The sequence below is a fragment of the Solea solea genome, chromosome 14, assembly GCF_958295425.1.
Source record: "Solea solea chromosome 14, fSolSol10.1, whole genome shotgun sequence".
NCBI classification, from domain to species: Eukaryota; Metazoa; Chordata; class Actinopteri; order Pleuronectiformes; family Soleidae; genus Solea; species Solea solea.
Window position 1 is genome coordinate 8,258,381 of NC_081147.1, and position 26,159 is coordinate 8,284,539.

The 26,159-nt window shown below is 39.7% G+C and overlaps 1 protein-coding gene across 2 annotated transcripts in view; it reads left to right on the top strand.

Annotated features, from left to right (window-relative positions):
* Positions 1-26,159, top strand: part of il1rapl2 (interleukin 1 receptor accessory protein-like 2) — a 395,763-nt gene that overhangs the window by 245,639 nt on the left and 123,965 nt on the right. For both annotated transcript variants that reach the window (XM_058649406.1, XM_058649407.1), the window contains exons 5-6: positions 14,755-14,941; positions 15,298-15,451. In XM_058649406.1, the coding sequence (XP_058505389.1) occupies positions 14,755-14,941; positions 15,298-15,451 (341 nt within the window). The remainder of the gene's footprint in view (positions 1-14,754; positions 14,942-15,297; positions 15,452-26,159) is intronic.

Below are 26,159 nucleotides of genomic sequence, written 5' to 3' on the forward strand. Positions count from 1 at the left end.
CCTCTTCATCTCACCAGCTGCTGATACCCTCTTCCTCTCTCGCCTCCTGTTTTTGCATTCTGCTCTGTTTCGCCCAGTCTCTCTCTTCCTCTTTTTTCTCTCCCTCTTTATCTCACACTTTCCGTTTCTCCCTGTCTGCACCCGACTCTTTGCCCCCACTTCATCAACCTCCCCCTTCTCTGCTCCCATACCACCTCCTTTTCCTGCCAGAGCTTGACACCTATCCTCCTTAATAGGCTCTCTCTCTCTCCTTCTCTCTATCTATCTATCTTTCCCTCTCTCTATCTCAGCATGACAACCTAATTAGGACTTGGTGTCTGTCATTGTCTCAGGGTCTCTTATTAACACTCTCACACACACACACACACATAGAGGAACAGCACCTCCCATCCTAGTGGGGAGCTACCAACTGGTTCTTGAAGGCTGCATCGTCAGTGTGTTGCAATGGGATGATACTGTTAAATGTATTCATGGAGCTTGTTTTTAAGCATATTGTTGTCCCTTTTGTCGGAAAACCGGCACGGTTCTCCTTATGTAAGCCCACTGCCAGCACATGTGATAACAATCACATTTTCCTGGGTTCATTTCTCATTCTGACATGGACCTGAGGGGAAGTCAGTTAATTTTCTATGCAGCTTAAATGCAACTTGCAAACACACCTCTTAGGATATGTGAATTTGACCAGGATCTGTTTTCTATTAAGGTGTTGATACTACCCTTATACAGGTGCTTATGTCTTTGGTGCCATCTCTCTGTCATTTGCAGGATTAGCCAATGAAACTTAATGGACAGGTGGAACATGACCACTGCAAAGACAGTTTTACCTGTTAAGAGTAAAGAGTTTGCTCTCAGATGTGTTTATTTTCATTGTAAACATCAACTGAACCTTGATTCTCATGCCACATATTAAAAAAAAAAGTTTGAAAAGCGAAGTGTAGAAAGTGGGATGGAAGTGAATGGAAATCTATGGGAAATTGAGCCTACTTTTCACTTGATTGGTAACGTGCATTATGAATTTATGGTTTAAAACGTTTTGAGTTTGTTTTGCAACCAGACAATGGCTTTTTACAGTCTTTGATGCCACGTGTGTCTTAACTTATTGACAAACACCTGTTGACACAGACACAGACTGCAAAAGGTCCAGCTTTATGGGAGACATAAGTCCTGTATGTTACTATGCATTTACCACTTACAGCTGTCCCTCCTTGGCTCCTCAGAGTCAACAAATGCTCTTTCATTTATGCCATGAAGTATGAAAGTTGAAATTAAGAATGATTGGCAAAAAAATCAGTCTTCATCCTTCCATCCATCTGTTCTTTCTGCACTCATATTACGATGTGTGATAGATGTGTGTGTGATGGAATGTCTATCTCCAGTGAATTAACAAGCTGCGACAGACAGAGTCAAGGGGAAAGTGACGACCTTCTTTGCGGACTTGTCTTTTATTTTTCCTTTCATAGTTTCACTTCTTACTTTTATTACTTTGTTTGATTCCATGTACTGCTCACAGATTCCTTTTATTTCAGGCTGTGTGACATTTATAGGCGTTTTATTTGTGTGACCTAAGTTTGGTCAAAGTGAGGTAGTTTATACGAATTCAGAAATTCAAGTGATTCAAAATGTGTTTGAAAGTTATGTGGGCGAGATTTAAAAGGGTCTCTTTGCTTAGTGTCCTGACAATCCTGACAGACATGTGTAAGGATCCTATCAGAGTGCATGTGTGAGACACTGTGAAGACTGTTTCGTGGTTAATGGCTTTCATGGTCAAAAATCTCATTTGAATTTGAAAATACATGAGAGAATTTGATCGGCCTGAGGCAAAATGAACTGAATTCATTCAGAGTTCCCACACAGCCTCTACAGAAAGTCCCAGGTTTCTTTAGTTCATGCTGTATGACCTTAGTCTGTTTAAAAGTGGCTGCCAAAATGACATGCCCAATTCTCTGTGAGGTCACAGTGAACCCCTCAGAGGCACTTGGATATCCTGTCTCCAGTTTGTTGTAATAAGACAATCAGTATGGATAAAAGACAAAGTCACACTGCCATCTCTTTGGAGAATTTGACAGTTGTTGGAATAATTAATCAACACAGTGATGAATCTAAAGGATAACACAATGAAAGCTCTGCCTCTTCAGTTTTTTGAGTGATTTAAAGCAGCATTGTGTAACTTTTGGTGTATTTATTTGTTTGTTGTCATTCTGTCTCTGTTTGGTCTTTGTAAACAGACATTAAGTAACATGATTTGTATGCTGCATCCCTCATCTGAAAATGGGTTCTGTCTAGCAAAACTATCAGACCTGACTGAGGGAGCGTTTGTGTGTACATTGGCAGTACAGGGGTGGGCGGAGACAAGAAGCATTAACGCTGGCAAACTGCTGAACGAGCCAGGTTCGGAGCAGAGGGATTCACTTCTGAAACTTCTCATCTGTGCTTCTTTGTGTTTTTCTCTTCCATCCTGTTTGCAGCCATCCCACTTTACCAGCATAATGTTGACATTGCCTTCATCAGTCTTGATATCAATCAAATGTACTTCCTGTGTGCGAGTGGGAATGTTGCCAGTTGACATCATTAAAAAAATCCACTATACTGAGAAACGATAAGAGAGATTCATGTGGAGCTCATAGACTTAATGAGCACTGTGTGAACTCATTTGACAATGATTTGACTAAAACAGACCATTATTACATTTAAAAATGACGCCTCATAATGTTTGATAGTAGGCATAAGCTCTCTGAAAAGCAGTACACATTTCAATCAGCTCAATCAGTTGATTGATGACAGGGTCCATGAAAAGAACATTAGGTCATTGCATTGTTGGCAAAGATAGGAAAACATGCCACAAAATGTCAATAAACTTGGATAAAGACTGTTCTAAAATAAACAACAGCTTAAACCTGCCAATTTCTTAGGAATTACAAAAACTGAATGTCAACTTGTTTTAACCTCACTGAGTGCTTTGTCCATCTACAACTCAATAAAGCAACTAACGATTGACTACGCATTTATCAAAATAGTTGGTGATTCATGAATGAATCATCCAAGTGCTTCTTTAAAAATAAATAAGTAAAAACATTTCTATAAGTTCAGCTTCTGAAATGTAAATATGTTCTGGTTTCTTTGACATTGAACTGAAACACTTTGGTTTGTGGATAGAATAAAAATATATCAGGAGGTTTGGGAAACATTAAATGATAATGTTCCACTATTTAGGGATATTTTGAATCAAACAATTCATAACTAGCTGACAGAGAATATTATCAACAGAAAAATTGACCATGAAAATCATGACTTTGAGTAAACAACTTGTTTTCTGGTTTGTTTAGCGCTATGTTAGCGCTTCATGTAAGAATACATTAGTAAAAGTGAATGTTAAAAATCTCTGGGGTACAATTAATATATACAATGGGTCTCCATATTATAATCATCAGGGATTAACTGAAGTGAATAGAAGAGAAGAAGAAATTAAATAATTGAGCGCAGTCCAATAACAGCTTGTCTGCTTTTGAAATATAATGATCCTGTGGGATGAGCCTCAACAGAAAACACGTGAAGACATTAAAGCAGTCAGGCTTGTTTATGGTCAAACATATTAGCTGTACAAAATGAGATTTCATCTACTTTTAATGATTTGCTGTGAAATAAAAATGCTCCATAACATATTGTTGTCAAACCAAACCACGTCATCCCCAACCCGCCCAACATGCATCATTTCATATGCGATGCAGAGATCAGTCTGTTGCCTGCTGAGTTTCAAAATGCTGCATTTCCACTGTCGTTGTGTGGGGTGAATTCGTGTGGGCTATCCGTGCAACCTGGAGACATTGTTATATAAAAAAAACAAAAAACAAAGGTGAACAGGCATTCAAGGTGGAGTGACATTCCCTCTCAGGAGACAGTAACTGGAAAATAACATTGTCTGAGACACGAGGTACATAAAAAAAGAGATGTGCACAGGGAGGAGGTGGAAGGAATGAAAGCACGAGAGAGGAGAAAGAGTTGACGAGAAAGTAGTTAAAACAGATGGAGGCTGTTACAGAAGAGGCTGAATGGAACATCGAGTATGAGAGAGAAAGAGAAGGAACAAGAGATGGAGGAATGAGTGTGGAGCAAAGACAAGCAAAACTCATTTTCTCTGCAGGTATAAGGACTTTGGTTGGGGGAGAGGGCATGCTGAGACTGCCCAACGCCCAGACACCTGCTATGATTAAGATAGCACAAGATAACACACACACACACACACACTTAAATTGGTACATGCAGTGAGAAGTCTGTGTTTGGTTTCAAAGTTGTAACAGTGTGAGGAAGACTGCACTGAACCTCTCTCCTGCAACACTTAACTTTTGAGCATGAAATAATGTAGAAAAAGAGTCATAAAATAGAGGGAGACATGCACACACTCACACACACACACACACACACATTTGAGACAGTAGAGGATGAAGGATAACAAAGACAGAGGACATGGTGATGGAGAGGAGGACTCTGAGAGAACAAAATAATGAGCGTTAGATATTGAACACGGTAGCGTGAGATGAGAGATTTCATGCCTCTGGCTTCGTCCTCGCTTTAACACACTGCATTAGGTTGAAATGTAACATGTTTTCAGGGCAGAAAAATGAGTGACTAGTCAGGTGAAAAGCTCAATCGCCTCTGGTGTGCTGATTGTGAGAATGGGTGGGTTGGCAGGTGGCATGGGGAGTTTGTTGTTTCATTTGGCAGCTTTGCGGCAGGGTGATTGACTTGGTGCGGTCGGTGGCTGCTTGGTTTGTTGGCAGGGTTACAGGCTGAGTGAGAATGTGTATGTGTAATGTGGCTAACATTAGCTGTGCTAGCACCAGCTTCCTTCCTTTGAGGCAAATTGTGTTTGTGATGTTGGGCTATATAAATAAAGTTGACTTGACTTTCCTCACAGGTTAATATCAACATATCTGTGCTAATGTGATTATGTATTCTATTGATCCAGTTATATGGTTGTTTAATGTTCCACATTAAAATCATAATAAAAAGAACTTTAAACTCCTTTTAAGCTTTAAAAAAAATCATTCTTAAAAAAACGAAACAAAGAAAGGTTGGGACATGGTGGATTAGTGGTTAGCACTATAGCCTCACCGCAAGAAGGTGCTAGGTTCCATTCCCAGTCTCGGACCTCTTTGTGTGAAGGTTGTCAGGGTGCCAGCTCTCCGGTTTCTTCCTAACATCAAAAACATGTATGAATGTTATTTTTATCAAACCCATTGAGCTACATAGGTGCTCTGGATTTGAAAATGATGTTTTCATTTAGTAGGCTATATTAGTGTGTGTGCATCAGTTCTTCTTGAGATATGCTGCGGTTGGAGACGTTTTTGCCTGGAAACCACATCCAAAATGTATACTTTTTTTTTTTAGATACTTTATTAATCCCCTAACGGAAATTATTCTCAGAGCGACTGATATTCTCTGCATTTGACCCATCCTAGAATTAGGAGCAGTGGGCTGCCACACTGAGTAGCGCCCGGGGAGTATTGGGAGTTGGGTACCTTGCTCAGGGGTACCCCAGCCCTTTTTTGGCCGAGTGGGGATTTGAACCAGCGACCTTCCGGTTACAAGTCAAGTTCCCTTGTCCACTTGGCCGCGGGCTGCCCATACGTGTAAAATGTAAGTACTTGGTGAATGGGGGGTCTTTGAGACTCAATGTTAGTGTTCCCATTTTAAATTGGCAACATTTCCTCATTATGTTGAAAAATAACATTTTCTTGAAAGGGCATTAGAAAGAAGATATCATTTGTGGAGAAAGGGTCCAGCTAAGCCTGACAGTTCAACAATAGGTAGAAGCTGATGTTTTATGTGCAAGTGACTTTTTGTGTTTTGTGGAAAAAGTATTTTCTTTTATAGAAGATAAAGCCTGAATTGTTATACCGCTGATTAAAAACAATTAGAGGATAGGGTATACAAACTACGTATAGGACGTAAACATTGCAAACTGTCTCCTACCAAGAGTTGGTATTGAGTTTATTCAGTTTTTTTTTTTTTAACACTCTTCTAGGTGTGGTTGACTTAAGTTAAATGTTTAACACCTTCTTGTTAGATGTCTTGATGAAGAGTTGCAGGGCTAAAATCTAAAAACACAACATTTTTAGTCTTGTTAAAATCCAACATCAACATCCCATCTCACTTTCCATGAAGTGGCCTCACCTACTAACCATTGTTGATGACTCCTTCCCTTTGTTCCTGTAGATGTGCATACCTGCTGCTCTCTCAGCTACACCCTTGGGGTATTTCTAGTGAGCGGAACCACCTGCCTCCCTTTGCATTAGACAATAAATCTCCTCTCCATGGACACACACACACACACACACACACACACAGAAAACACACACAACGTTCTCACTGGGGTGTTTTCTGATGCCAGCCAAACATTTGACCTTTCTCTCCATCAGATTAAAGAGACAAAGACAGCAAGTGGAAAGAAGAAGAGACAAAAGAGATAAATGGAGACAGTGGACGAGCAAGAGACAATGGCAGTAAGAGGGTGAAGTAAAGGAGAGAGGAAAATGGGAGCAACGAAGGAGAGAGCGGTCATTTGAAGTTTCACTGGCAGTCCTCTATGACTTGGCAGCCATTGACTCAGTACCACTCTTTTGCCAGTTTGAGCCAACACATGCCAATGCCTGCCGCCCTGGCCAGTCTTTCAAAGAAAAATGAGTAGGCCCTGCTTACTTTGGATACTTTGATGTTCAAAGGGTTTTTAGGTGATCTGAAATGCAACCTGACTTGGTGGAGATATGGAGGGAAGGAGTTAGACCGAGAAGAGGGCACAGGAGGAAGCATGAAAAAAAAGTGTGGTTTTGTTTAAAGGCGACATAGAATGCTTGTATCACACATATATGTTAGTTATGGAGGTCTACTTACATATATTAACTTGTTTTCATGATTAAAATCCTCCTAATCGCTGCAAACGAGCCGATCAAAATATCTCCTCACTGACGCTCTCGTCAGCCGCGCTGTTTTAGACCAAACAGTTGCTGTGATTGGCCAGCCAACGAGAGCTTTCCTACTGTTCTGTGATTGGCCAGGTACCTGGAAGTGACGTAATAGATAGGCCAGCTCTCAGATACACAGCTCCCCCTCTGGCACGGTGGATGCTCTGCATCTCAGCAGCTACAACGAGACTAGTTCTTCTTCTTCTTCTGCGGTTGAATGTACGCAACCGGATGTGCCCGGACTAGTGCCTGCACCGGGAGGCGCTACGGTGGTGAGGATTTCTGATGACGACATCAAATTAAGGAAGTGTCGATCCGCTTCGCAGAGCCCAGGAAAACAATACAACACTATTTTCTCAGCAGTGGCTGAACTGTTTGTTCTGAAACTTTAGGGTTTCATAAACGAGGTAATGACGCAGATACACACACAAACGCAGCGTTAATTGGAGCTTCCGGTCTATGTCACCTTCAAAGTGAAGACTGCCGGAAGTGCAGAGGAGTTTCCTTATATCAATATAAGAAACACATTATCAATACGATATTGATAATGTGTTTCTGTATGATTATAAACAAAATGTCTTAAAACTATCATTTTATGACAGTCTGACTAAATGAATAAGACACCTCTGGGCCTGTGTGTGTTTGTACCTTAAGTAATGTTCATCATCAAATGCAAGGCAATTATTTTTAATGAACTTCCAGAGCATGTTGAGGCTGTTTACATTTTTTTGAAAAAAACAATTAAAATGACCTTTTTGCAGTCATTATACAATGACTCACAGTTGTATCTACTGTTGTAATGAATGGGCCCACAGTGAATATTAATTAAAATAGTGAATAAAAAAAAAATGAAATGTACTATTTACTATTCACTGATCAAAGCATATTTATTTCTGCCATTTGATTTCTTCATTCATCAGAAAAAAAAAGCATGCAAAGGTGTCAGCTCTCTCTCCCTCTCTCTTCCCCTCACTCGCTCTCTCTTCCCGGCCTGTTAGTTAGATTGATAGTCAAATTAATCCGCAGCTCCGTCCAGGTATAAACATGCTGCCTGCTGCCCAGGATACATCCCCCTCTATTAGCACCATAATTCAACACACCCTCCAGCAGCCTGCCCTGATCATAGGAGGGTAATTGCAGGGAGGGTGAGCGTGATTTATTGACAGAGACGATACAGCGGATTATTTGGAGACTAATTTGTGGCTGGTTTTGCATTTCAGATGAATGGAATTAGTGTTTTTTTTTTTTTTTAAGTGTAGACAAACACACAAATAGTTCACACGCTTTAATTGTGAGTGGTCAGCCAAAGTGCAGTGTGCCCAGTATTTACTGTGTGATGCCGCACTCTTTGAGGACACTTTGGAAGTGATTGTGGACATTGTGACAGATTTAAGTGTTGGAAAAAAGGCCAGTCGCTTTCAAATTCAGAGACGAGGGCAACAAGAACAGAGAGAAATGAATCCATTTAGTCAGCAATTAGCTGACCAATTGTAAGAATGTGACTCATGGTCAAACTTAGTTTAGATAAGAGGTCAAGGACAGTTGTCAGTGTGAGGACTCGTGTGAATGAATATATAAGAAGACTTGACGTAGACGCTTGCTGATAGAGGGTGACTGATGTCAACATCTCACTTTTGACACATAATGGCAGCCACAAATCTTTCCTTTCACCCGTTAAATCTCCCTTTTCACCTCAGTCATTTCCATGGGGACAGGATGCAGCTTTATTGGACACGTTTTAGTGGCACTAAATTGTCAAGCTTACCCATATCTGTGAGGCATGTTTATTGCAAACCCTTTGCACGGAGCAGCGAAGGACAAACGTGTAGGAAACCATAAGATAATGTGTCACTTAAGTTAATTTGACAGCTGTAACTTAAGGGGCAAAACATGGTGTTTGGGCATAAAACTGTCCACAAACCTGATGTACATTTGTGATACATTCACTCGTCTAGTCTAGAGTGCATAATCGTTATGAACTCATTTAAAATCATACAAGTCACTGAATCAGCAGCGACTGCACCTGAAATTGCTTTCTTTTCAAGAAAATTCCACTGATAATTGCTACTGATTCACAGTGATTACTAGCTTAGCATAAAACGCTGACTCACATGAATGCAGAGGCGTCAGGTGCCTCATTCACCTTGAGCGGGGCATCGTCAAGCGTTGACAAATTGCATTGTTGGTTCGTTTTCGCTGTGCTCATGTTGTGTACAACTTAAATTGTGAATATGACATGACAAAACCATATCACAAAAATGCTCAATCGGCACATCATCCAAACTGAGCTCTTGGAAAAGTCTGTACTCACAAAGCAGACACTTTGGACATGTGGTTATTTTCCATTATAACGCAGCTCTAACTCTATTTGGCTCTATACGGCTGGACATGATTGCGATTCAGATCGCGATCGCTGGCTATTAATATTGAGATTTTAGAAACATCCTTGCTAAATGTTGGAGATTAACGCATGTTTTCAGGGTTTTTACATTTTTTTTAACTGATCTACGTACAGTTCGGCATTGTTTGGTTTGAATCATGTGTCTCACCACAGCAGGTGCTAAAAAATGTACCAGGTACTATCATTCATGGAAAAGCAAAAGTCGTGCTAACTGTATAGTAGAAAATCGCCATTTGTCTTCAATTTAGCTCCCTTTGTAACTTGGGTTACAAGTAACTTTTTTCTGACTGATTACAAGTTTGATTACTTAAATTTGAATACTTACCAATACTGAGTACTGAGTAGTTAATAATAGCATTACAGCAACAACATTGGAAAACACATTTTGTTTGTTGCCCCACTTTGACTGTGAACAAAATACAACACACATTTACAGTCGCCTCCAAAAGTGTTGGAAGAGTGTTGCCATTTCCTTTGTTTTTGCAGTACATCACACAGTCATTGCTTATCTTAAAGTATTTCCAAACTGCTGACATTGCGCGCAACTGCTTGGATCACTTGAAAATACATGAAGTTGTTTCTAGTGCAGCACTATCGGGGAAGTTTTGAAAATACAGATGAGTAAATTCGGGAAGCATCGGACCTGTTAGCGAATACTGGCATCGGTTTTGGTGCATCCCTACTTACACTGCTCTGCTAAATTCTGATAGCTGCCTCCAGTGTGATATTAGGTTTGCACCATCTTCAGTTGCCAGGGTTTCTGTCTGTAAATAACATGGACACTTGTCTCATTTTGATCCTGATAAACAGCAGAGCTTTGTTTGCCTGTGCATATCTCATGTGAATGAAATAACTTAGAGCAATGGAATATGAGCCCATCTCTAATAAGATCAAGATAAACTGCAATTACCATCCCAGTGCAATCTAACATGTGGCATCATATTAACTCTCTCTGCCCATTGCTCTGTGTCTTGCAGCCTTTTTTCACGCCTGTTTAATAAAGTCCGGTGCCACATAAATGTCCTCTTTCCTCCTGACAGATATTCACATTAGCAGCTGTCTTCAGGGCTATGTTCCATTAATAGTTTTTACTTTCTTTGGGATTTATTATAATTTTGATGACAACTTGTACCATTAGAATTCAAATAAACCTTTTTTTATTTTCCAATATATTCATGCCTTGTGTCCCTAATACTATATTGTACTTACATTTTCCAAAAATGAATGGTTTCACCATTTGGAAAATACACTGTTGTGGTGTAGTATGAAGTGTAGTATTAAGATTGATACCAGTAACATGTCAGTATACTAAATAAAACATAAACACTAAGCAACCTGCTACCATTTTAGCACAGCAAATGAATTAAACAAATGTCAGTGTTTCCCCTCAGTGAAGTCCCACCATAGTCCTATTTGCCCTGCTACAGTTGCATTATAAGCAAAAGAAAAAAAAATATTTTACAGTTCTTAGGGTCTGGACAAATGAACTGTAGCTCTTCTTGGAACAGACCAGTTAAAGGGAAGTTTCCACCACAGATAGTCTGTGAAAAAACAATAAAGCTGCTGTGATGTTTGGGATGAAATGATCACGTCTTCTGTTTTTATTTATTTTTATCTGTCACTTTGCTCCGCCTCCTGCTTTTTTTTCATGACTGATGTCAAACATCAAAACAACCGCAACAAACATCATGAAGCCACAAGTGGTATCCAATCCAGTTTTAAGGTTGGAGCTTCTTTTTTTTGTTTCCCTTTTGGTTTCTCGCTCTCTTGGTGTCGCCACAGCAGACGATCCACATATTTGATTTGAGCCGAGATTAGGAAAACCCTCCCATTTATCTGGGATTGGGACAGGTACTAGTACACTGGCGGTGTATTAGTTAACAATGAGCAATGAGGAGTGGGTGCCTTGTTTTGTCAGCCCTTGACCTGGTTATGAGGCATGCATTCATTTCTCTCCTTCAATAATAACAAACATTTTTCAGTATTTTCTATTTCTGGTTTGGCCTCAGTGGTAAATGCCAACTAATTTCCAACACAAAGGTCAATCATTATTATAGGAGCAAACACTTTATGTCAATTAAGAGTGCATCAGTAAAATGTAGATCTCTGGTGGGTATACAATAGAACTTTTCTATACTCAAGTGCAGGCATTCCCAAAGTGTGGGCCTAGTGGGCTGTGAAAGGTCATCAAATAATACTAATAATGTTTTTAGTCTTAGTTTAGTAATTAAGTTTTACATTTTTTGTAATAATGTACAATATATTTTAAGACATAGGAATAAAACAAAAGCCATTGCATTTAAAATATGTGTCATTTCTCTTTTATGTGTAAGTATCCAGTGTCACGTAGTAAGCAAACAGGTTAATTTGTTCATTTGAATTCATCAATTAGTTTTTTTATTTTTATGTTGATGGGTAATTACACATTTTGAGAGTGAACACTTTAAACCTTTTAAATATTACATGGAGCCAAGCTGTAATAACCAAATACATGTGTTGAACGATGTGCAAGTTCAGACATAAAGTGAAGTGGACTGATTATTGATCTGGACGGATTATTTTTTGTATCCCCATGTTCACATGAAAACAATAATGGGAATTATTGATTTCATGTTTTGATCAGAGTCATGTTTGATGGTTTGGCTGTGAACCTCAGAGGATTTTCAGACACTGGGTGGGTCGTCACACGTGTCTTTTCCCTCTGGGACATTTTCTTAAGTGAAGCATTTACATGTATTGCACACTGCTCCAGATATAAATACACCCACATGCATACACACAATTTGCATTCATAAGAGGTGCACAGCATCTGCTAAATGCTTCTGACACAGTGTTTGCACAGCAGTCTAATTGAATTGTCATATTTATAGTGAGATGTGCATAATGTTTGTTTTTTTTGGTACATAGATACTGTTTTTGCTGTTGTAATGTTTGACATCCGGTGTCTGGGTTGGACAGATGGAGGGCAGGAGACCATGACAGAGCCTGATACAAGAGTGGGAGAGAGAAGAGAGGGAGATGAGAGAAAGTCTGCTTCAGTTCTTCTCATTTTAGGTCACCTCAGTTGATGTCTGCTGCTCGTGTGCAGTGTTGAAAGCTAGATTTCAAAAAAGGGGTTTGTATCAAAGCCATTATGTAGCAACACTTGGATTTATTATATAAAGTTTGACAATGGTCAATATGTATCATGCACAGTCACCCAATAATGTGAGTAGATCTGTGACTTCTAAGTCTCTGGTATCACCCCAGCATGATATCACTCAGTTCAGACCATTTGGATAAGAGCTGGGGAAGAAGTGTGGGGGTGGAGCTTACTGAGAGCATGAGGAGGACCAGAAGGACACCATGTGTGACATCTGCTCTTAGGCACAACATAGCCAAGCTGTAAAGCATACTCCTTTATTTGACTCTATAATTTATAAAATGGGCATCATGATTTATTGAAGAGGATGTGAAACTTGCAATGATGACCATAAGATCCTTAGGAAATAGTTTTCTGATGTTAAAAAATCAGATGAAGTAGGTTTATTTCCTCATGGGCATTCAAAAAGGTTTAAGGCCCTGGATTGGATAGGCAGTGTTGTGTCTCCTCTAATCTTGCGTCCTCTACCAGAGGACCAGGAGCCTAAGGGTTCTGCACAGTATCTTAGCTGTTCCTATAGGCCTGTGTTCTGCTGAACAGAGATCTTATACTGTATGTTGTTCCTGGAATCTGCTGGATCCTCTCTCTTAGTTTGGGTGTTACAGGGGTTACAGGGGTTACAGGTATGGAGAGCTTGTTGTTTTTCTTAGGCAGTTCTGTCTTTACCACACCTCTGTGTAGCTCAGCTAGATGGCCAACATGTCTACAGCCTTGATTTTAGCCTCAAGCCTTGTTTTCCATGAAGGATATTGCTTCGTATGGCTTGTGCTGTTCAATTTGTAGCCAAGCAAGGTGATGAGGTTGAGAAAACGTGAAGGATGGATGATAAAAAACAGCTTTCCAGTCTTCTAGTTTAGTGCTCACTGGTCTTTTTTTATATCAATACTTATAGAAAGTCCTGTGTCACACACACAGGAGAGAGAGGGAGTGAAACAGACATACATTTGCAGCATTGATGGAATAAGTGGTTTGGAGTAATGCGAGGTTGTAGTTAGGGGACAATTGGTGAGTCATGTGTGTATATGTTGCCTGGGTGAGAGAGAGCGATAGAGAGAGGGAGAGATAGAGAGAGAATGAGATCAATGTGGTCTTTTGTGTCTGGAGGTGAACTTGGAAGAACACACATCAACAAGACCTGCAGGATTAACAAGCAACAATTACCTTGAGCCATTTTTAGTGCTACAAAATTAGTAGTTTGAACTTCTTTTTCCCCAAGTGGTAGAAACATCGTAATGACGTGATGCCTGTTGTGATATTTTAGTGACAATGGCAGCTCAAATCTCCCACATAAACACAACACTCACATGTTTCTAGCGCAGTCTACATGGAGCATCTGTCTTTTTATAAGTATTAGTTATTATTTCAGCTCTGTCCTTGTGTCTATGATCCCAATCAGGACTGAGATAGAGATATATCATGCAAGTGTGAAGCTACTGTGTTAATAACACTCTTATGTAATGTAATGTTACTTAACGTAATGTTTTTAAAAGCACTTGGGGCAGAGTGCAAATAAAGTAAACATGTGTTTGTTTACACATCCAGCAGACATGGAGCAACATTAGAATTCAGTTAGAAGTGGTTCCCAGCACGCAACTGTCTTTAATTGCGTGCTGGGAAAGCTGAATAGAAGTCTTTGTCAATATTGTTTTACTGTAGTTTCTACAGTTGACTATTGACCTTTTAGCCACTGCTATGAGCACAAAAGAGAAGACACGTCCATATTCCTCCATCGTCTGAAATTGTGGCTTTACTGAGATTCAATTCTTATTACAAAATGTTTTTTGGTATTGGATTTTGTACAACCTGTAATTTGTTTTTGATGTCAACTCCTTCTTCACTGTTTTCAGATGTCACTGTTTTCAGGGCCTATTATTTCACCTGAAAACACACAACAGCACCAGACAGTCTGGTTTTGGATGATAGAATCACTTGTGACAATGTAAATATTGTAAATATTGCAGTGTTAAAATAACTATTTTAATTAATAAATTATTTAGTGATACTCTTACGAGTTAAAAATAGTCCGGAGTGTATTCGGTCCAAATTACATCTGATATTAAACTGACACTTTTAGTGTTGCAGTTATTATTTATGATTCTAATGTCAGTTTAAATTTAACTTGAACTTGAGGTTTTATTGGTGCTTTTCTCTTGTCATGCACTCGTTTTCTCCAATAAAACTGCATATCCTGAATTTAGAGGTTGACTTGCTAACGGAAACTTTCCCATTGTTGTCATTTGTAATCTGTTCAGGAACTCAACTTACTGCATGAAAGTGTCCATGTCCATGACGGTGGAGGAGAGTGATGAGGGCAAATGCTTCAGCAGCAAAATCCGCCATCTGGAGAAAGCTGAGATAACTCACAGCAAAATGATCATGTGTCCTGATATAGAAGACTATATGGCTCCATACAAACAGCCACAGATGACCTGGTATAAGGTAAGACACACCTCATTTATTATTACTCGTCGTACCATTAGTCACTTGATCACTCGTTGTTGTGCCCCTCTGTGATGCCTCCTCTGCTCCCTCACTAGGCTGGAGCTAACAGCTAAGCTAAATGTTGTTGTACATTGTTAGCTTACCTGTCCTAATCAATTTTCTGATTGATTCAGCGTGGATCTTCAGCCAATCTGTGCTCACAGTGAAATAACTTTCTCCCTCAACTTTAGACAGGAATCAGAATTTTGAATGAAAAGTGACAGCCTTAACACACACACACACACACACACACCTACAGTACAGCATGTCCAGACAATTGTAAGAGAATCCCGTTTGTTTGTGTCTGCTGTCAGGAGTGTGAGCGTGTTGAATGGAGAAGTTCCATCATGGTGAACACCACACATCTCTGGATACCTGAGGTGGAGGAGGGCGACGGAGGAAACTACACCTGTGAGTTGCAGTATGGATCGAGAGTGGTGCGGCGGACTACCCAGCTCAAAGTGACAGGTAAGACGTGACACACTGATGGATGAGTGGCCTTATGAGGGAGAACATGTAGATGACCTAATATATACAATATGTGGAAGAACATGTTATTGTTTTTCAACAGATATGTTGCACTGGTGAAAATATACTTTGGCCATATAGTTCTTGCAGTGTCTGAGTTAAGAGCTCATTAACATTTACAGCAGCTGTTGTCACCACGCTTCTTAGGATGTAAAAGAAAGGACTAAAGTGAGGATGAATTCATGTAAAGCTGATCGAATAGAGCAGTTTCCTTTTTGACATGTGACTTGTGGCTTTTTCATTGTTGGAGCATCAAATTACAGTCAGTGGGATGTTTTGGTGATTTGATCAGGTAGAAGATTTTGATCTCGTACTTATTATCTTAAACACTTCTGATGTCTACACTTTAGATCATGTATTAAATGTGGTTGAAGGTAAAATCCTCTTTGCATACATACATACATAAGTGCTCCGGCACAGATTTGACAACAAAGTTTGCTTTCAATCAAGATAAGTCTCACATAGTCTCAAAAAGATCACCTGCTTAAATAAACATTAAATAAAATAAAATAAATGGATGGATGAAAGGGATACTTTAAGTCAAGACTGTTCACAGCAGGTGTGAGCAGAGATTTTTTTATGGGGCCCCACACAAAATGGTCCTGGGGACCTGACATCAAACTAAAGCAACATTGAAAGCAAATTCCCATACATTTGCTGCAGACGCTAGTCTATTTCCTGCCGCTAGCGGTCAAAACCATAACAAAAAGAATATTTTGATGATGTTGGGAAGCAGCATGGGATCATGGGAAGTGTCTGGTTTGCTTCCCCTGTGAGTTTGTTAAGGGCTTTAAGGGGAGAGCTTTGACAACAACCAGCAATGAGTATCATGATCCTTTGGTGACAAATACACACAAAAATGACAAAAACAAAACAACAACAACACACTGGCTAAGTAGTAGAACCATACATTTCACTCTGATGTTTCATAGGAGTTATAGTAGAGACACTAAAGCAGACCTCATTAAAAGGCAACCAAAATTAAACTGTTACCTCAAATAAAAAATATGGATTTCTATTGATTTAAAGAGTATTGGAAACTATAGTGTTACACTACTCAACACAATATAGAGCATAATTCTCTCTTTCTTTTCGATGATGAATGACACCACTCACAGTGAGTTTGTTAGGTAAACTGGCGGACATCAACGAAATAGAGTGGACATAAAACCATGGCAGAAATATGGACTCTGCCTACTTTTAATATATGGCTGATTTCCCACTGACTCCATCCATTATTTTGACAGATGCCTCGAGTCAGCAATACATCATTCATCATTACTACAGCACTTTTTTACAGTTTCCTTGAATGCACAATACAAAGCTGCCTTTAAACAATTGAATACATTTACATTCCTGGCAGCATTGAGTGTTTTTGTGTTTGGCCTATTTGTACTATTTGTCTTATTGCCAGATTAAAAAAAGAAAGATAGTTTACAGCTTCAGTGGCTTTGGACTCAATTTTGACAGCAACATCTGCACTTTGCTCTTATGAGTTAAAGTGTGTGTGTGTGTGTGTGTGTGTGTGTGTGTGTGTGTGCATGTGTGCGTGCATGGAAGAGAGTTATTTTCTAAATGTACATGTGCAATATTAATGTTGTCTGGGTGTCGTGACAACATACCATCATGTGCCTTTTTGCTCTCTCTCTCTTTCTTACACTCTCACACACACACACACAGATACACAGTTGGGAACACAGTTGGGAACACATAACTGAGGCTATGTTGTGATAAGCAGCATGCAGTGAATGAGGATACAGCTTTAACTGTAATGTTTTACAGTATGCTGAGATTGAGATTTGCCAGGTCTCTTACTAAAGTGACCTGGCCCAGACCCTGGGCCCAGACCTTTTCTCTCTTGCTCTCTGTGCTGGGGTTCAGATGGACAACTCACTCTTTTTCATTTGAGCAGATATGAACAGGTTTTGTTCCATTTGTCACAGAATTATTGGAAACACATTTTCTGGGTTGTCTTCAGGTAGAGGGAGCTTTTCTTCAACACTTTCTCACCGTACTATGAAGACATATTTTCTGCTCGGTCGTCATTTTGAATTATCTTTCTGAAAACACTTTTCAAGTTTTAAGTGTGATTTAACCAAGTGGCAACCAGTCGTGACGTCACCCATATCCAGCCATTCCACCTTCTACCGCTTTATCATTAACATGAGGGTAGCGGGGGGCGCTGTGCCAATCTTAGCTGACATAGGAGGAAAGGCAGGGTACAACCTGGACAGATTGCCAGTCAGTCCATCACAGGGACAGAGACAAACAACCTTTGAACCTAAATAAGTGAGTTGTATAACCTGTTTTCCTCTAATTGGTAACACATTTTACAAAACTGACATCATGGTCTATTGTAGAAGACTTGGAAGTAGTGATTAACTCCTCAGGAAAGTGTTTACTGAAGTTATAAATGAGTGGCTCATTTTCCCACAGACTTCCATCCAAAAGGACTGCATTTTGCAACCAATGGTGGCTAGACAATATTTTGTTTTACTTCTTCATTGGTGTCCTCTAGTGACCCGGAAGACTCCATCCACTTTTTATGGTTTATGGATGTAGTCATCTGATCACATTATTTATCATGCTGATTCTGCTTTGTGTTCCATGAGTCTGTTGTTTTTCCTAATATTTTCACTTATACATAATAATGCAGGGTGATGGATATGTCCACAGCAGCAGGGAAATCCCCAGAACATTCAAGCAAATGCTGACAACCGTAGTCAAGCATGCAGCAGACAGACAGGACACTTGCCCACACTCTGAAGGTTTCTGAGATTTTCCTGTTGAATTCTCACTTGGGCTCACTTGACTGGATATTTCCAGAGAATGACAAGTGACAATATCAGACATTTACACTCTCAGACACAGTCCCTCTTGGCACCTTCAGGAAAATGTCTCAGTGCATATCCGAAAGCACCTTTTTAAAATTTTACGAGAAAACAACAATCGATGTTAACCTCTCAGTACAAACCACAGGCATATTTGTTTGGTTAAATAACACTTTAATATATGTTGTGCTTTCACATTTCTCAGCAGAAAACATATGGAAAATTATTAAGGAAGAGGAAACACTATCATCAATAAGGAAACACTGAGGTTGTGTAAAAGTAACTAAAACTAGGGGAGAATAAAGGCTAAATGACAAGGGGCACTAAAAGACGCAATATAGAATAAGTGTACTAAAATAAAATAACAACATTTAAGAAAATTAACCGATAATATAACATTAAAAAAATATTGTTATTAGCCAGACTAAAAAGGTTTACTTGTACAAATATGAATGTTCTGTGCTGCCCTCAGGTCTTCTGTTCCACAAACATAGGCCATAGTAACAAAAAGCTGCCTCAGAATTCTAGTTTTTAATATTGAGATGATTAAAAGACCTGAATGAGAAGATCTGGGGGTTCTAGAAGGTTCAAAGGGTAAAGGGAAATAAACAAAGATAAATAAGAAGGCCCAAGAGCACTAGGAGCTTTAAATACCAGTAAAAGGACCTTAAACTCAATCAATAAAAACAAGAAAATATGTAAGTATATGAGCAAGTGTTAAAATACACAGTTATCCATTGAGAAAATTCTAATTTACACCTTTCGAATAAAAGTATATTATAAATCAAGAGTAAAGATGTGATCAAACATACAGGTGAGTGTTTTGACAGAGTTGAAGAAATATTACAAAATACAAGTGAGTGGTTTGACACTGTTACAGTGTTCTCCAGCATTTTCTACTTTCTTCTGCTGGAGATATAGAATCTGAAAGCAGTGGGACTGAAGGACTCACTACAACCATAGACGATGAAATCACACACAGTCCACAACAAGTCTGTGAGACTCCAAACTCTGCTCACTTTGTCTTGTGTGTCACCCTGTGTTTTTTTCTTGTTATTATCAGATAAGTTACAGAATTGAGCAGCGAAGCAAACATATGTGGAAATAATATAAGCTTGAATGAACTGAGCAGTGTGTGTGTGTTTGTGTGTGTAGATGCTACACACGCAAAATGCTGTGAGGCCAATTTATCTCATCCTATTTGGGAAGCCAGACAACCTCTGTGACTCTTATTACTTTTTTTTCCCCTTCTTTCAGTTTCTGCCTCTATGTATTCGCCCACATTAAGACCTTTGACTCGTCCTGTCAGCCTCTTTTCTTTCCTATTTCTGCAAACAGCGAACTTAGGGCCAACTCTGGCCATTCCAGATCCAACCCTCATTACCCACAGCAAGACGTGTGTGGCTGCACAGATGCATGAATGGATACGGTGTGTATCCATGTGTTTGTGCATTGCTGACGTCTGACAAGCTGCAAGGGATTTACTGTGTCATGGTACTTCAGCATTTTTGCTGCATCATTTGCTGTTGAAAAGCATGCATCCAACTCACGTGGTAAAATCAGGGGTTTCTTTAACTTCAGCTCGCTATCTCCAGCAGCACGCCTTCGCTGTAAATAACTGTCAGTCAAAGGAGCCCCCGAGACATTTGTCAGTGTGTGCCAGGCCTCGGAAAAAAAAACATCTCTGTCCTTGATTCTGTAGTTAGGTCTGTGTCTCTTGGCAGCTGGTTTTATCGCTGTGTTTTCACCATTAAATGGAGATTAAAGAAAAGACACAGGCGGAGCCGGCAGATCAGCTGTTGGCTATAGTGTTGATTCTAGCAAAATACACTTAGCTGAAAAGACATGCTGGAAATAGACTGAGACTTAGGGAAAACCCACAGTAGGGAAAATGTTGCAGTAAAGCCGCTCATTGTTGCTGTTTTAAACATTCACAGCTTTTAATTAACTGCAGTGCCTGAGGGAAGTGTACACTTTGAAAGGCTCGGTAATCTCTTGTGTTTACAATTCTGTTCAGTTTTAAGCCTTGGGATATCCTTGGATCTAAACTCTAGGCTGGCTGTGTAATGTTTGAGCTTACTCTAATATGTATAACAGGGTCAGCCTGCTACTTAAATGCATAACAATTAAAATGATGTGCAGAAATAAGGTGGGATTTGAATACATTTTCTTCTGTGGCTATACATTCAGTTACTCTGGGATTTAAGTTAAAACAGAAGAGAAGAGAATAAAGGGATGTCAAGAGACCTGCCAGGAGTGATGTGGTATAGATTCAGCCATAGCAAATCACTAACTTTAGTCAAATTGTGCTTGTGGTTACAGTTAGTTCACCAAAAGCATCAACACTCATGTTTTTGTTAAGCATTTTAATCTGGACTAAAGTGGTAGTCCTGTTTGGTGCTGGACCAAACAGGATTTAGACTATAGAAACATCTTTAACCTTTATTCAGATACAATAATATGGCAGCACCATGTTTACACACATTTTATCAAACTAAATTGAAGATTGCTTTCCAAACCCGAACAGATAAGCACCACATTATGTGCTCCAGCTGTTGCTCAGTGAAGCCTGCAGCATCACAATCTGTCACAGATAATGCCGATCCTTGCAAAGTCAGAGTTTGACTGACCTGCAGCTTCATCAGGTTCTTAAAGCTGTAGTCCATAATAAGCTTTTAAAACATTTCTACACAAATCATCTAAAAATAAATGAAAGACTTGAGATTTAATGTAAACAAATTATAATACAGTAGTAATAGTCTTTATCGTGCTTTTCTAGTCTAGTAGCAGTTTTGTAATTCACCCATTCACACCTATTCATACAGGTTTTCAGACCAGAGGAGCCATGGGAATCAAAACTCCAACCTTTTGGTTAAAGTTGTAGTGTGTAACTTTTAAATATAAACAAATGTCAGTTTCAGTCAGACCACCGTCAAGTCATATAAGCTCCACATGACTCTCCCTGTGTTTCTCAATATAGCAGTGTTTTGTTCTCGTGTCTGTGGTGACACAGAGTGATGTGTTTCACATCACGACTGACGGAGGGAAGGATGAAGCTACACAGCTACACAAGTAAAGGGTAAACTTAAGTTAAGGAATTAACCCTGGTTCTCTGAAACATGAGTGAGGTAAAGCAAATGTTGAAAGAGAACCTTAGGTTAAGGAATTAACCCTGGTTCTCTGAAACATGAGTGAGGTAAAATTAATGTTGAAAGATAATGTTAGGTTAAGGAATGAACCCTGGTTCTCTGAAACATTAGTGAGGTAAAACATGTTCACAAGATAACTTTAGGTTAAAGATGGCAACACTAGCCGTTGTAGCCCCATAATTTACACACTGGAGCTTTAAAATACGACCTGCTGTACCTCGTGATACCCCAGTGAAGTAAGTCTTGTTTTACGAAACCACGTTTACCACTTTAATCACTTAAATTATGCTGTTTCTTTTCTGCCTGCTCCTCGTTAGTCAATGGCTAAATGTAAATATATGTGTGTGTGTGTGTGTGTGTTTATACTCATCAACATGCAGTTCTTTGTGCCTGAATCACAAATCACACAGAATTACAAATATGAGCCAACATGACGGATGGAACGAGGCATGGTCTGCTGGGCAGGGGCGGTGCAGGATGAGAGAATCTGTTTTCATATGCGATGCAACCATATATCACCAGTAGGACGCACCAAACACCTGCTGGTGCATCACACCAGTGTGTTTACTTAAATTAAAATACTCTGCTTGGAAAAATGTTGGCCTGACATTGCTGTTCCACAAAATAATCGGAACTTCCACTAAAATGTATGTCAAACCATCAGTCCAAAAGCTTGTCATGCAGTGTTCACCTCTTAAACAGTGTTGTTTTCAGAGACTGAGCTGTGTTTTCTTTCTTCACCTTGGTTCTGTTTCCCTACAACTCTACCCCCCCCCCCCCCTCACAATAAGGCTCCTCCCACTCTTCCTCACACTTCTGTGTATCGTTTGACGTAAAACATGAACTTTGTTTGGGGCACAGAAAACAAGCGCCCCACAAGCTCCTGCACTGAGAGGAGCAACTGAGCATGAACACTTCATAACAAGAGTCTATAGACAAAGACTTCTGCTCCTGGACAGGAAATACTTCACCTCTCAGCAACTAAGGCCTTGTGTAGACTGCAGCCCAAATCAGATCTTTAAGCAGATTGTCTATCGCTTGATATGTTTTGGCAGTGTCAACAGCTAAATAAACACATGGGATTCAAATCACACGTGGAGGTGGTTTCGAATGATCTCAGGCACATCTGTTTCAATCGGAACGTCTTGGTCGTTCCGAAAGGATTTAGTGTCTTCTGTGTGACTCGCAGCACAGCTGGAATGACGACAACGACAATGGTGTAGATCAGGTGAGATGGAGGTTAATTTGAGGCGCGTAAAACGATTGACACAGTGGAAGTGGAAAAATCAGAAGAAAGTTTCCACATATAGTAACCATTTGGGACAGAAACAGGCACAGATTTCATCCATTTAGTTTATTCTCTTTAGACCACTTGTTTTTCCAGTGTTTGGCCTGTAACTATAAAAATCCACGTAGACTAGATCAGACACTTTCAATATGGACACACACAGATCGGATCTGATCACTTAATGTAACATTAACATATAACGCAACATATAATGTCACCAGTTGGTCAGGAAGCTGGTTACAAATCTGACTTAGGCTTCAGTCTCAACAAGGCCTTAGACTTAAATCTATGTTTTTACTGCAGATTATACATTTATACAAAAAATTCAATACATTGTCTGTGATTCTTCTTCATGTAGAACCAGTGGGTAGGTGAGTAGGCTCTCCAGTGGCCTGACCTTTACAAGCAGATCTGATTGGGTCACAGCAAGAATAACTCAGGATCAGCTGAGGGAGAGAGAGACACATGAGGGGGGATCGGAGAAAAACAGACGAATAATGAGTATGAAACATTTCAGCTTGTTCAAGTTAATTATCAGTTTAAAAAAACACTGATGTAAATTATTAGACTGATCAAGCCAAAACATTTTAAACTAAGGTGGGGATTTTTTCTGTGTCATTACTAGTACATTCAAGTCAGAAACAAAGTTCATGGAACATTCATTTGCCACAGAAATAACTTGAAATTGAGCCACAATTCGTTTTTTTTTATGATACATCCTTCTTGCGTCTTATACAGCAAAATGAAAATGTGAGCAAGAACATACATAAAATAAGCTTAAATGTGTGTGAAATTAATAAGTAAAAAAAAAAACAGTTAAAGGGATTTTGGGGCTTTGAATATTAAAGTGGAAAAAACCCAGAAAGATGGATCGTGGGGGAGAGCGAGAGAGAGAGAAGCAGACAGACTGAAGTCTCTAATCCTGTTTTTATATCCATCATGTTCCAGAGTGAAGAGCTCCAAGAGCTCTGAGCTGCCTTCAGGTGCAATCTGCTACTGCCCTGCACCACAGCTCTCTCTCTGTCTAGAAAACTAAATGTTGATGGGTTTTTTTATCCTTCCCCAATAAATAAATAAATAAATATAAAAAGCTCTCGGATCTCTGCCAAGTACCAGCAATATAATTGCAGAATGGATTTCTCATTGGCAGAAAATATTAATCAACCTTGACCGTTCTGATGCTATTATGCTGTGTCCTGACTGGAAGAATGAGATTCTCCTCATTCTTGCTTGAGGAAATGGCCACAAGCTATACATTCAATTCAGAACAGATTAGAATGATTAATTCCCGCTGTATATATATACAGCTGACATTTCCATGTGACGTAGTTTCCTTATAGTTGTGTATGCTACAGTCGGATTCACAGAGTGACTGGATTAATCTGGATTAAATTATTGAGCGAGGGAGCAAACAGACAGTGTCACAAATTCTAGTTTGAGTGAACTGCAGGAATTATTAAATCTGATGCCTCCAAGCAAGTAAAGCAGCAGAGGAAATAGCAAGATGACACAAAGTGTGGCAGTCAAACATCAAACAGACGAGCAAACGTGATAAACCTGATGTTTTCTTTTTTTTCTCTATTTAGCTGTATTTGTTGAAGCTCCTGATACATCAGGATTTAGTCAAACCTCTTCCATCCCACATGTTCCTTTATGGATTAACCAGTGTTTCATCCACATTTGAAATGATCGGGATAAAACGGGTCCTTGATTAAAAAAAAGTAAGAAGTTTAGTTGATATTAAGATAAATGTCTCTCTTGTTTGTTACTACCTCATCTGTGTCATGCTCTGCGTTGCTTGATGTACGTAGACCAGGCTGTAGCGGTTGACGTGAGATTCCATGCAGAACAATGAGCGAGTAGCGTTACGCAAGAGAGAGCGAATGACAACGTGATGCTGGGGAAATGCAAATTCCAAGATCTCTGTCTCACCGAAGTAAATGACAAAGACTGACTTTGACCAAGATCCCAAGGACTTCATGCAGAGCGTGCTGCACATCAATAAAAGTGGATGCCATCATGGGCAAAGCGGCTATTACAAGTTGCCCTCCTATCTTAAGCTGTGTCAGCACATTAAGGTCCTTGAATTTTAGGGAATTGGTCCTGGAAAAGTCCTTGAAAAGTCATTTGATGTGTGCCAACCCTAGATAAACATATACTGTACATCAAAGTGGATGAAACCCTACAAGCAATAATGAGACAGTAAAGGCATCATCAGCAACATACTATCTTGCTGAAGCATACTTAACAAAGTCAGACATGATTTTGTGTTACAGACTCCTCCAAACATACAACCTACAAGCAGAGAATTGTGTGTGTTTCAGGTCACATGCACTTGCACGCCGCCGTTTGTTTGCATTTCAATATATTGTTGTACCTGGAGCATGGACAGTCATTACATGTGGGCTGCACACAGACATCAATGTCATCATAGGGGTCCTCACAGGACTCTGCTGTCATTATTATTCACCCATGTCAGAACTTCTGCTTCTCAAGGATTTTTGCATTATCGTACATCTTTGTTTTGACATTTGAGTGACTGTTGTACTTCAGTGGAGAAAAAACACCCCTTGTAACGTGTCGTATCATCTTGTGCCATTATACGAGTCATTGGTGCATACTTTTTTGTGTTTTCTGGCTCGCCTCGCCTCGGCATGGCACGGTTAAGTTGCGTTTCCACTAGCATAGGTTCCAAGCGAGCTGAGGAAATGCAATGTGTGACATCGCCAGACTGCCGGCCACTGAGTACCGTCACAGGAAGAGATGTGACACGAGAATCAAGCCAAACAATGCCGAACTGTATTTAGTTAAAAAGACTTACCAATCCTAAAAATGTCAGTTTATCTCTAACAATTACCAGGGAAATGTCTAAAATCTTAATATTTAACAGATTAATTTGGTGTATTTAGCGACAGCACTGCTGATCGTGAGCAGCATCACAAACCCTGCTGCTGTATTTCAGTGCTGTGACTGTGTCAGATGGAGTCTGTGCTCCGGTCATGGAGGAAGTACTGAACAAATATTTTTGATTAACTGATTCTAATGATTCAGTTACACTGAAAACAACTGCTTTATAAGTCACTCGTCACTGTGTGTGTCATGTAAAACAAAGTCACAGCAGTTTCATGCAGTCGTGCAGTGATGAATCGACCCACTTGAGTAGGTAATATTTTGTAGTGGAAAACCAACGTAAGCCGTGCCGTGCTGTCTCGTGGTGAGGCGAGCGGGGACCATAGGTGGGGAAGGGGCTTAAGTGAATCAAACCCCTTGGCCAATGGGGAACCAAATAAACTAAACTACACCAGATCTCAGTGGAATGGTGGATAAGAGCTGGATTTAAATCATATCAACTTGAGTGAGTTAGCATCCGTTTGTGTGGG